We start from the raw sequence: 12,668 nt of genomic DNA, 5'->3' as shown, positions 1-12,668 counted from the left end.
CAAACCAAGTTGAGTCCCTGGATTCCTTTAATGGAATACCCTTCGCATAGGGATGGCGAAAGTGTTCTCCCATCTCTATCACCTGAACCAGAGCCTATCCGCAACCTTACAAGTTGTGACGATTTGCTACGAGGCAGGCGAAACCCAAATGGCACCAGCCAATCAGCCAAGTGGGGGAAATTCCTGCCGTGCCCCTGTCCCAACGACAGATGACACACGACGGCATAGCAAGGTCAAGCGCAAAATGCCCTAAATATAGGGAGAGATGGGCGGGTGTTCCGATGCACGAGCCGAAAGAGGAAGCTCTGGGTCACGTGCATAGGTATATATAGGTCCCTCGACCCGTTTAGACTGCACCCCATTGGCCAGATTAAACCCAGCAACAAGGAACCTACCAATCGGGTGTTGTGGCTATCCAACATACCCACCCACAACCAGGAGGTCAGTCTCCAGGTCTCACTGCACCACGTGCCTTCTTCTAGGGAGGACACTCTCTACAGAGCACACCCCATGTTTGTCTCAACCACCACATTCTCTTGGGGCCCTCTGTGTGTGTCTGTGCTCTTATCTTCTGCAAGAGGGCACGACATCCTGGATTTGGAGGCAAGGGTTACTGTATATAAGGCCTGAGCTTTTCTATCAGGCTAGGTAGGGTTCCTTCTACCATCAACATGATCTCTATTTACTAAAGAACTCAGAATATCTTCCTGCAATTTTGAAAATCTTAAGAATGCCTGGTAAACGTCAACGTTTATAAAAAAAAAATCCTGACACCATGAGATGCACGCGTCTACATACACGATATTCCGCAACTTTTCTAACCACAACAATGAAACGTAAAAACGTAGTACTAAGCTCTGTTCGGCTTACCTGATGCAACGCATTGACATTCTGCAAGTTCTTGGTGGTTATTTGCGGAAGGATAGCATCTTGCTGCTGCGGCTTCACAGCACTTGAAACCAAATTGCTCTTAACTTGGCACTCCAGGTGAGGGAGCACACTTATGCTGCTATTTAATTTCTAATGGGATAAATAAAGTTAGCACAAAAAGAAATCGTTTGGATTTGGTTTCATAAAGTATTTAAAACATTAAAAAATAACTTTTGCAGGGTATATGAAATCATGAGCAAACAGATTGACACAGCAAATTGATTAACGGGTTTTGCCTGCTACAAGAAGTGAACTAACTGCTCCCCTTTGAGGTCCTTTAGCATAGGAAGATCCTGACTCCTGGACAAGCCAGAGAATTTAGAGGAGTGGAGCGTGTTTCTTCTGTCTGGCACTAAACAACAGAGCAGGGGTCAGCAACCTAAGGCCCATGGGCCACAAGCAGCCCACGGTGGTCGTTTAACCGGCTCCTGAGACACCTCCGAACCGAGCCACCCTCTCTGCGAGTCCCCGCACACTTCACCGGAAATCGCATCTGCACATGCGCAGACGCCGGAAATCGTGTCTGCGCATATGCAGGCACGCACACTCACACGTGCGTGTGATCCGGCCCAAGGAGGGATCTCCGCTGGAGTGAACCAGCCCAGGCGAGGTAAACCTTGCCAACTCCTACAATAGAATCCAGACCCTTCCCACAGAAGTTAGGAAAATAGAATGAGAGTGTTCACCAGGAAGTAATTTCCAGCAGCAACCTGAACCCCATATATGTGGAATCCTATTTGTAATATATTCAGGACATGGGGGGGGAAATAGATTTTTTTCAGGAAAGGGGAAATGACAAGGAACAGAGGCTAATTTTTTAAACAAAGTCCCACAGTTTCTCAGATGTTAATGGCCCAGAGATGGAAAAAAGACCAGGTCCCAACCAGAGAAGAATGGCAGATTAAGTTGACGGATTATGCCAAAATGGCAAAAATGACCGGAAGAATCAGAAACCAGGAATACCAAAATTTTAATAAGGAATGGGGGGAATTTATAATTTATCTTAAAAACCATGGCAAACAGTTAAAATTGTTAGTAGGATTGGAATAATACTTGTAGTTTAATGTTGAATTTTGAATATATGGAGATGTAAAAGATTTGGATTATTATAAAAGATGCAGGAGGAAATGGTTAACAAAAGGACCCACAAAGGGGAGGAGGGAAGTTCAGGAAATTCTTTTGAATCTTGTTTTTATGTTGGTTGTTGATAATTGACTGCAAAACTTTAAACTGAAAAACCAAATAATTTTTTTAAAAAATTAAACAAAGTCTCCCACTCAGTTTATTTCAGAGTTGGCAAGTTTGCTTGGCTTTGCTTTATTATATTGCCACATTGCTTTTCTTTCAAATGAATCGCAAAGCGGTTTACAAACCATACATAGCAATAACAGAACAGAACATCACAAACACAGCATAAATCTCACCAAGCAATTAACAAATCATCAGCGAAACAATTGCAATCTACAAAATACCATTAACGAAACAACTAAAAAAAAAATTGCTAAACAGCAAAAATGCAACAAAAGTCATATTATAGGATGAACAAATTAATACGGCATTTAGAATCAATAAAACAATATTAACAGATTTTACCAAAATAGCAACCCAAAAATAAACTAAGCACTGCTGAATTCACATACACACACTCCCCAGCCCCCCCATGACTCATAATCTTTCACTCTGTTCAGTCCATTAAAAAACACAAAAGCAGCACAGGTGAAACCAACCGGTTGTAATGTAAAGCTGTTTGAAAGTGTGCTATATCATCATTGCCTGGAGACAGATGGAACTTGCCTTTTAGATTTCAGGATAGGTAAAGGTAAAGGGACCCCTAACCATTAGGTCCAGTCGTGACCAACTCTGGGGTTGCAGCGCTCATCTCGCTTTATTGGCCGAGGGAGCCGGCATACAGCTTCCGGGTCATGTGGCCAGCATGACTAAGCCGCTTCTGGCGAACCAGAGCAGCTTACGGAAACGCCGTTTACCTTCCTGCCAGAGGGGTACCTATTTATCTACTTGCACTTTGACATGTTTTTGAACTGCTAGGTTGGCAGGAGCAGGGACTGAGCAATGGGAGCTCACCCCGTCGCGGGGATTTGAACCGTTGACCTTCTGATCGTCAAGTCCTAGGCTCTGTGGTTTAACCCACAGTGCCACCTGTGTCCCAGACTTCAGGATAAATAGACCTATATGTTTACTTGGATCACTTGTCCTGCTTTAATAAACTCATCAAGTATTTCCTCTTTTTTTAAAAAAAAAGTGCACCTTTTTCTTTTCTTTAGAAAGCATAGTAATAGTAATCTAGGACATGATTTACAAAGAGTTTAAAAAAATGCTAAAACATACATTTTTTAAAAAAACCTAAAAAAAAAACCCAGAAGCGTTTTTATTAGGCATTTTAACAATAAACATTCTAAAGGAAACCAAAAGACTGTTTCTTTATGCAGTTACAGCAGCCAGAATCTTAATAGCGAAATATTGGAAGAACGAATCAACACCAACAAGAGAGGAATGGCAATTAAAATTATGTGAGTGCTTGGAACTCGCTAAAATGACGGAGTTAATAAGAAATCGGTACATAAGGTTGAAAAATAGTGGGAATGTTTTAGTAACTATTTGACAAAACACGGTTCCAAAAATAACACTTGGCTGTGTCTAGAATAATTTTCACAGATAGAAAAATATTTTTTCTTCACCCCAAGGTGAGGATAAACAATTAAATACAGATTAAAAATAGGAGTATGTTGAATTGAAACCGCAAAGAGTTAGACGGAAGTCAACAAAACAATAAATTGATCCGGGATTCAATCCAACACGAAGGATTTTGTGTACAAAATACCCTAGTATTGGTTTGAATTGAATTGAACATTGCTTATCGATCGATAGGAATTTTTAATTTTAACACTTTTCCGGTTGTTTTTCTTTTCAATGTTATTATAAGTATATATCTATATCTATATACCTATCTTAGATTTCTAAACAATTTTACTATGTATATTGTAACATTCATCTTAGTCTAAGAATACCTACTGTAAGATTGACTTATCTTTCCCTTTTTTATGTTTTTTTTTGTTTTTCTTTTGTGAAAATTTTGAAAATTAAAAATTGAAAAAGTAATAGTAATTTAGCTAAATCATAGCAGCTTCTACTGAACACAGAATATAACAAGTTAAAATATACTTCTGTTCCCATACTGTATGGCGGAATGCCCATATCACACTGCAACAGCCGTATTATGAACCAACATAGACACACACAGTTTTCAGGAAAGAAGCAAAACAAACTTCCAACAAGGGTTACCTTCGGCTGCACTCTGCGGTTCCTCCTCATTGGCAAACAACAGACGTTGAAGACACTGAGATCACAAAAGTTTGGGGCACGTCTTTCACACCCCATAATGACAGAGCTCCATGATTTAGGCCTGTCTCCATTAAAATGTTCACTCTGAAAAGTGAAATCCAACACCACTCTTTTTCTAATCCAAAAATGTCACAGCAAGATGGAATCTATGAATAATATTAGTCAAGTGTTCTATTTAAAAAAAACACAAAACAAAACATCAATCTTTAGTAGATTGATATTTTAATGTTTCTCTCCAAACGTGAGCTCAGTAAACATGAAGGAAATTGTGAATATTAGCATATTCCGTATGCAGGTGTGTCAAGAAAATCCTGGAGAACTTAACAGGAGCACATTTGTCAGTGAGAATGAATGAATGAATCTTTATTTGTGTCAGCCATCAGTAAGATGTCAGTGAGATTCGTTTCTACAAAAATGTTTCCTGAGAACCAATATGTATAATTTCTTCTCTTGTTATTAAAATAAATATTATTCTGTTTCAAAAATAACAATCACCACAGGCCAACTCGGCCTCTACAGAAAAATTATAGGATTATAGGTAAAAGGTAAAGGTACCCCTGCCCGTACGGGCCAGTCTTGACAGACTCTAGGGTTGTGCGCTCATCTCACTCTATAGGCTGGGGACCAGCGCCGTCCGGAGACACTTCCGGGTCACGTGGCCAGCGTGACAAAGCTGCATCTGGCGAGCCAGCGCAGCACACGGAACGCCGTTTACCTTCCTGCTAGTAAGCGGTCCCTATTTATCTACTTGCACCCGGGGGTGCTTTCGAACTGCTAGGTTGGCAGGCGCTGGGACCGAACAACGGGAGCGCACCCCGCCGCGGGGATTCAAACCACCGACTTTTCGATCGGCAAGCCCTAGGCGCTGAGGCTTTTACCCACAGCGCCACCCGCGTCCCGCGAAGAGCAACATTATCAGGGCATAAAAACAAGTTTGGTTTCAATTTTGTCACAAATATCCCAACATCCTGAATATTTCAATGAATTTTCACAGCTATTTATTCAGTTATTTTAAAGTAGAAATGTTTTGCAGGGGCACTGTCACAAACTGGCTGGACGCAGAGTGGTAGAAGGGACTAGCTGGGGACCCCCCAAATGGAAGAAGGCTCAGAGTCAGGGGGTTGGTGGTGGGATGGCGATGGGAAATCAGAAGGAGAAGAGGGAGGAGGTGGTGTCAGAAGCTGAAGAGGTTTAGTGAGCTGGGAGAGTCGTCTTCTTCTTCTTTGATGATCACTCACAGCCAAGTACAGTCATACCTCGGGTTAAATACGCTTCGAGTTGCGCGCATTCGAGTTGCGCTCCTCGGCAACCCGGAAGTAACGGAGCACGTTACTTCCGGGTTTCGCCGCTTGCGCATTCGCAGATGCTCAAAATGACACCACGCGCATGCGCAGAAGCGGCAAAAAAGTGACACGCGCGTGCGCAGACGTGCCATCGCTAGTTACGTTTACCTCTAGATGCGAACGGGGCTCCGGAATGGATCCCGTTCGTATCTAGAGGTACCACTGTAAGATAAACACGGTTTTAACAATGAGTCCGTAAGTGACTGTGAAGGCCAATTCTGGATCCACATGTTCCACAGTGGGGACATTGGTTTCCGGGTGGGAGTTGATCACGGTGTGGATTTGCCAAGCATACCTTCCTCTTAGAATGTTTCTCCCTTGCATCCTGAGTTTGAGTGTCTTCAAAGCCCATGACACCTTTCGTAAAGGCTGTTCTCCAACTGGAGCGCTCGCAGGTCAGTGTTTCCCAGTTGTCAGTGTTTATACTACATTTTTTAAGATTTGCCTTGAGACAGTCTTTAAACCTCTTTTGTTGACCACCAGCATTACGCTTTCCATTTTTAAGTTCGGAATAGAGTAGTTGCTTTGGAAGACAATAAGCAGGCATCCACACAACATGACCAGTCCAACGAAGTTGACGTTGAAGAATTATCGCGTCAGCACTGGTGATCTTTGCTTCTTCCAGTACACTGGAATTAGTTCGCCTATCTTCCCAAGTGATGTGAAAAACTTTTCGGAGACACAGTTGATGGAAACTTTTGAGGAGCTGAAGATGACGTTTATAAGTGGTCCATGTTTCATAAGTATACAGTAAGGTTGGTAGTACAATAGCTTTGTAAACAAGCATTTTGGTTTCCCTGCAAATGTCAAACACTCTGCACTTGAATCAGGAGGAAGCTGAACTTTCAGAGCTCAGGAATTGCTGGATTTAGGCATCAATGTCAGCCCTTGTGGAAAGATAACTGCCCAGGTAGGAGAAGTGATTGACATTTTCCAAAGTCACAGAGAGCAGTCCAGAATCAGAGGCAAAAGTAGAGGGGGGCTAAAAGGCAAAGATAATGCAGGCTGGTGAGGAAGCCAGGTTGTCTCCCCCTCCTGCTGTGAACAGCTTCACACACACACACACACACACACACACACACACACACACACAGTCTCCCAGGACCAGAAGAAATATGAAGAAGACAAACAAGGTGACAAAGTCTCAGATTGCTTAGGAAGGACCTGGGGAAGTAGGAGACTTTGGGAAATGTGGCAAAAATTCAGATTTATCAAACAAGCCTGAGTATTTGTCACACAGCATCATGCAATTAAAAATAGAAATTTACACCTCAGACAAAAGCAGCCATCCCAAAATTTCTAATGTAAGGTTTGAAGATTAGAGTTTTGAGGTCCTATGTGGAATATCAATTTGCAGAGACACTTTAGATTAATAATAATAATTTTATTATTTTTATGCTGCCCATCTGACTGGGTCTCCCCAGCCACTCCAAATATTAAAAACACAATAAAACAGCAAACGTTAAAAACTTACATTGACATTTCCTTGACGTCTGATGGGAGGACATTTCCACAGGGTGGGCCCCACTACTGAGAAGGCCCTCTGCCTGGTTTCATCTTATTATTTAGGCTTCATCTTTTAACCACATATTTTAAAAACATTTAACATGCGCTTTACGAAAAGGCACCTACACAGAAAAGGGATTAACAGGGCAGTCTGGTCTTGAAAGTGTAGGGGGAAGTACTGAAGAGATCTGGTGTGAAACTAAGGGAGCTTTAAGACAAAGATTGCAAGTGGGTCCTGGGATAGGAAGAGGTGACCATCCGTCTGTCTCAGGAATGACACATAATTTTCAAAGGAGAGGTATAATTTGCTGAATGTGTTCTTCTGCTCTGCAGGTATTTTCCATTAGTTGCTTGTGCTGCTATGCTTAAATAAAGTGATTTGTGAACTTCTAGAACAAGAAGGTGTGGTTGCTCCCAGTTTGACTGTGGCTGCTGTGATAGCTTTCTGAAGGGCAATGGTGTCCACTCTGCAAAAAACAGCTTTTGCACTACGGTAACGTTGACCAGTTCCTAGGCAGCTTATCATTGAGAAGCACCTTTGATGTGACAGTCACCACTGGTGTGTTGACTTTGGGAACAGCTGGAAGATATGTCCTTAGGTAGATGGTGGAACTTACTGCAGAAGACGTGAGTAGCTTTTTGAAAGTTTATGCCATCCTTTGCATAGCAACTTGTGGAAGCATGCCAGAAACAGAGGTGTTGTGGAAGGAGGTGCTGCCGAATAAAGTAGATGCTATCTTTGCAGCTGAGTGCTGACTGTGTAGCTTCTTTCTTTGCCAGCCGGATTAATCCAGCCAGAGATTTTCCATTACCCAGGAAGAAGCTTGGGAAGGTCTGCCCCAGAGTAGTTCTTCCATGACCTCCTACTCCCCTGAACGCTCCTCTTCCTTTCTGGGGTCCAAGCACAGCTGGAACTGAGGAAAAGTTTAAAAGGTGTTGGATCTTCCCCAGGTTTTTCCTTTTTCCTGAGCATGTTCATCAGGATCCCTGCCTTATGAGGAGGCTTTTGTGTGTTTTCAGGGTTCCTCTGTTTTCTGGGCAAGTTAAAAGGTACACAGGACAGTTCTGTTGGATAATGCAAGCTCTGTGCTCACAGCATGTTCCAGAGGCCTGGGATTTCTTTGGTTTACTGCTGGTTGTCCCATGATGGTGTCTGTTACTGGAACCTGATTTAGAATTGCTGAGTTCTTTTTTATTATTATTGATTTTAACATATAAATTATAAAATGTACCACAAAACTTATCACTTATACAGTCTTTTTAGACTTCCATCAGCACCTCTGATGATCCACCGTTTTAACCACTTCTTATGCATTTCTTAACTTTATATTGCGTTTACATCTCTTAACAAATCATCCTTCCCCTTATCCATTTTTGCAATACTCCAATAATACTCCTCACAAAACTTCTTGCAAACCTACGTCATCTGATCTTCACAAATACTTTTCAAATAGTCCGTAAATTTACTCCAGTTTTCCGTGAATTTCTGGTCCTGCCGGTTTCGAATCCTTCCTGTTAGTTTATCTAGTTCTGCATAGTCCATTAACTTCATCCTCCATTCTTCCATCGTCGGTAATTCTTCTTGCTTCCATTTTTGGACCAGTAATATTCTTGCTGTTGTTATTGCATATAAAAAGAGCTTACGTTCCTTTCTATTTATATCACTCCCCACAATGCCCAGTAAAAATGCTTCTGGTTTCTTTATGAATGTATATTTCAACATTTTTTTCATCTCATTATATGGGTTGCTGTTTCTGCACTTTTGTCTGCCTTGGTTCACACATAAGCACTTTCCATTTTATGCCTCCAAAATTTATCTCATTGTTTCCGATCCACACTAGTGGATGGTACTTGATGTGAAGCTTTTGTGCTGTATGTTTTTTCTTTCCCTCAATTAGGAAGCTTGAGGCCCCTTGTTGGCATGCCCAGATATTTATTTATCTGTGCATATGCTCCTTGTTTTTTCTCTCTAAAGAGTCTAAAAAAATATGTACAAAGTAAAGTTTAAAAAATGGTCATTTTTAAACAGCAAGTTGAAAATAACATGTGCATTTATATGCCAGAGAGCAAAGAATAGCCAGGCGTCAAGATATGAGCGGCACTGATTCACTCACAAAGGAGAGAGCAGAGAACCGATTGGGTGGAGGCAATCCAGGTGGATGTTTTCTGAAGTTCCCTCCTTCCCAAGGCTTTCCCATTCTTACAGCTGTTTATTCCTAAGTACATTCCATTGAAGTGAAGCTTTACTATTTTGAAGCAAGGGCTGTCTTTACCATTGCAGCCCGATCTTCTCTAACCGGCTGCTGACCTTGAAAGCTGTTGGGGGCATGGTGACAAACGGCAAACACCACCAGAACCCACCTACCCAATTTTATGTTGAATTAACTTTGCTTCACAAATTTTCCTTGGGTGGAGTTTACTGTGGGAAAAGTGGGGGCTGCCAGTCGAATGAGGAGGACAATACCAAAAATATTGAGACACAAGCAACTGCAAATCTGTGAAGAAGCAATCTAACTTAAAACACAGTGAATTAGGGTCTCTTCATACACATTCCCACCCACTCCTGGAGTGAGATCAACTTCCTCAAGATGCAATCCCGTGCTTCTGAGGAAAACACCAGCAGCTCTGTTGCAGGACCAATCAAACCAGGTTCCCCCTCCACTGCAATCTGATCAACAGGTAGAGAGTGAAGTGCTAAAAATAAATTAAACCCTATGTATCTCACCTGCGGATGCCGGTCTTTATGATTTGTCAGCCCTAAGTTTCCTTTCTTGAATTTGTGTGTCAGGGATGTGTTTTCTTGGGGAATTAAATGAGGTACCTCCCGTTGTCTTTGGATCACGGCTTTGGGATCAGGCAGAGTCTGTAACAGCAAACCAAGAAATTATGAGCAGCTTCCCATGGTGCACATTCTAAACCCTGAAAAGGTAACTTTGAACATTTCCCAGTCAGATGCTTTTGAATTATGGTGCTGGAGGAGACTCTTGAGAGTCCCATGGACTGCAAGAAGATCAAACGCATCCATTCTAAAGGAAATCAGCCCTGAGTTCTCACTGGAAGGACAGATCCTGAAGCTGAGGCTCCAATACTTTGGCCACCTCATGGGAAGAGAAGACTCCCTGGAAAAGACCCTGATGTTGGGAAAGATGGAGGGCACAAGGAGAAGGGGACGACAGAGAATGAGATGGTGGGATAGTGTTCTCGAAGCTACCAGCATGAGTTTGACCAAACTGCAGGAGGCAGTGGAAGACAGGAGTGCCTGGCGTGCTCTGGTCCATGGGGTCACGAAGAGTCGGACACGACTAAACGACTAAACAACAACAACAAGAAGACATAAACAAGCCTTGGGGAAATGTGCCCATTTCAACAGTGGGAGAGAGAGTACGTGAGCGACAAAGAGGGAGGGAAGGAAGGAGACAGGGCAGGTGAACGGGTTTGGTAGTCATCTTCCCTGCCTCACACACGTCTTATTAATTGTAGTATTCCCTCCTGCCAAGCGGCAGAACCGTGGGGAGCGGGGGAGAAGATGTGGCTGAGCCTGTTTTCCCCTGCTGCACAGCTCTAAGGAGGGAAATGAATACAGGTGACCCTTGTTTTGCAGGGAACGGAGGCAGGTCCTGTTCTGGGCCTCTGTTCACGTCAGCAGAAGGGCATGTAAACCCGCCCCACCCCACCCCTTTGGCATGATGGGGGCGTGTGGACGATCACACGTCATTCAGACAGCTCCTAAACCAGGAGCTGCCTGTACAAGAATATAGGAGGAGGGCTCTTCATTGGCCGAAGGAAGGGAGTATAACTGCAGATCATACTTATCTCTTTCTCCAGTCACACACACACACACACACACCCCGCATTCTTAGCTGTTTGACCACTCAGGGTAGTCAGCAAACTTTTTCAGCAGGGGGCCGGTCCACCGTCCCTCAGACCTTGTGGGGGGCCGGACTATATTTTGAAAAGAAAAAAAATGAACGAATTCTTATGCCCCACAAATAACCCAGAGGTGCATTTTAAATAAAAGCACACATTCTACTCATGTAAAAACACGCTGATTCCTGGACCGTCCACGGGCCGGATTTAGAAGGCAATTGGGCCGGATCCAGCCCCCGGGCCTTAGTGTGACTACCCATGGCTTAGTTCTATGAATAAATACAGTGGTGCCCCGCAAGACAAATGCCTCGCAAGACGAAAAACCCGCTAGACGAAAGGGTTTTCCGTTTTTCGATGCGCTTCGCAAGACGAATTTCCCTATGGGCTTGCTTCGCAAGACGGAAACGTCTTGCAAGTCTTGCGATTTTTTTCGCTCCCCCCCCTTTTTCTAAGCCGCTAAGCCGCTAATAGCCTTTTAGCCACTAAGCCGCTAAACCTTTAATAGCTGCTAAGCCGCTAATAGGGTTGCTTCGCAAGACGAAAAAACCGCTAGACGAAGAGACTCGCGGAATGGATTATTTTCATCTTGCGAGGCACCACTGTAGTTGGCAGTGATACAGACCCCTGAACCCCCAATCTATTCATACACACACCCTCACACGTCACCTCCACCTTTCTGTTCATACAACTGAACACCCTACTAATCCATTCACTGGGTGTGATGCGTTTGAAAGGGAAGATATTGTTATGATTATTAATACCACACATTTTCACCCGATGGGACTCAAGGAGGCTTACGGATAAAAAACTAGAGCTACTAAAACACAGAGAAATCAATCATTAAAAATCAACATTCACACACACACACACACACACACACACACACACACACGCATTTAAACTTGCCTTGAAATTTGCATTATTTGTAGCATTTATTTGTGCATTATTTGAAGACGTGCAACATACAGTTTAGCAAATGAATTGTTCATGTATGCAATGGATCATTATAAATAATTATAAATTGACTGCTTACCAAAGGTAATTGGGCATAAGCTGCTTCACTTGATGCTTGATCTATCTTTGTTTTGCTTCCTGTGTGGCATATGTCTCCCTTAGGAGTCTTCCCTATTTAGAAAAATATAAGTTAGGAGTATTTCTACACTGGAGGCATATCTAAGTTTTACTGGGCCTGTCACTTAAAGATAAAACTCACTGTGTTCAATGAAACTTACTCCTAGGCAAGTATCCACAGGTTTGCAGAACATTGTAACTGCCAAAGCCTTGCCTAAAACAGGAAAAGTCAAACTTTCCAATCTTGAGAGATTTTATTCTCCAGATAGTTATCCAGGGGCCAGATGTGTATTGTTGTGAGTTTGGGGGGGCGGGGTTCGGGATCCAGGGAGCGAGTGATCCAGGAGCTCAGCTGCAAGGCACTTAGATGGCAGGTTATCCCACACTAGGAACTTAGGTAAAGGAAAGCCCTAGGCTCTGTGGTTTAGACCACAGCGCCACCCGCATCCCATACTAGGTGTTAAGTTGTGGGTGAACATATCAGACGACACAGCGATTCTTCAACAGCTCTTGTTTATTCACAGGCCATAACGGAACTGAACTGAAGGGTTCAGCCAGCCTGCTTATATAGAGCTCCACTACAACGCAACT

General features: G+C 43.0%; 1 protein-coding gene across 1 annotated transcript in view; it reads right to left on the bottom strand.

Annotated features, from left to right (window-relative positions):
- The window catches only part of DYRK4 (dual specificity tyrosine phosphorylation regulated kinase 4), a 45,266-nt gene that overhangs the window by 25,365 nt on the left and 7,233 nt on the right, over positions 1-12,668 (bottom strand). The window contains exons 4-6 of the mRNA XM_077930737.1: positions 12,040-12,131; positions 9,865-10,002; positions 871-1,020 (exon numbers count right to left, since the gene is read on the bottom strand). Of these exons, the coding sequence (XP_077786863.1) occupies positions 871-1,020; positions 9,865-10,002; positions 12,040-12,131 (380 nt within the window). The remainder of the gene's footprint in view (positions 1-870; positions 1,021-9,864; positions 10,003-12,039; positions 12,132-12,668) is intronic.

Source organism: Podarcis muralis, chromosome 6, assembly GCF_964188315.1.
Source record: "Podarcis muralis chromosome 6, rPodMur119.hap1.1, whole genome shotgun sequence".
In the NCBI taxonomy this organism is placed as follows: domain Eukaryota; kingdom Metazoa; phylum Chordata; class Lepidosauria; order Squamata; family Lacertidae; genus Podarcis; species Podarcis muralis.
The sequence above is the reverse complement of the archived record's forward strand: the minus strand, read 5'-3'. Positions and strand labels throughout refer to the sequence as shown.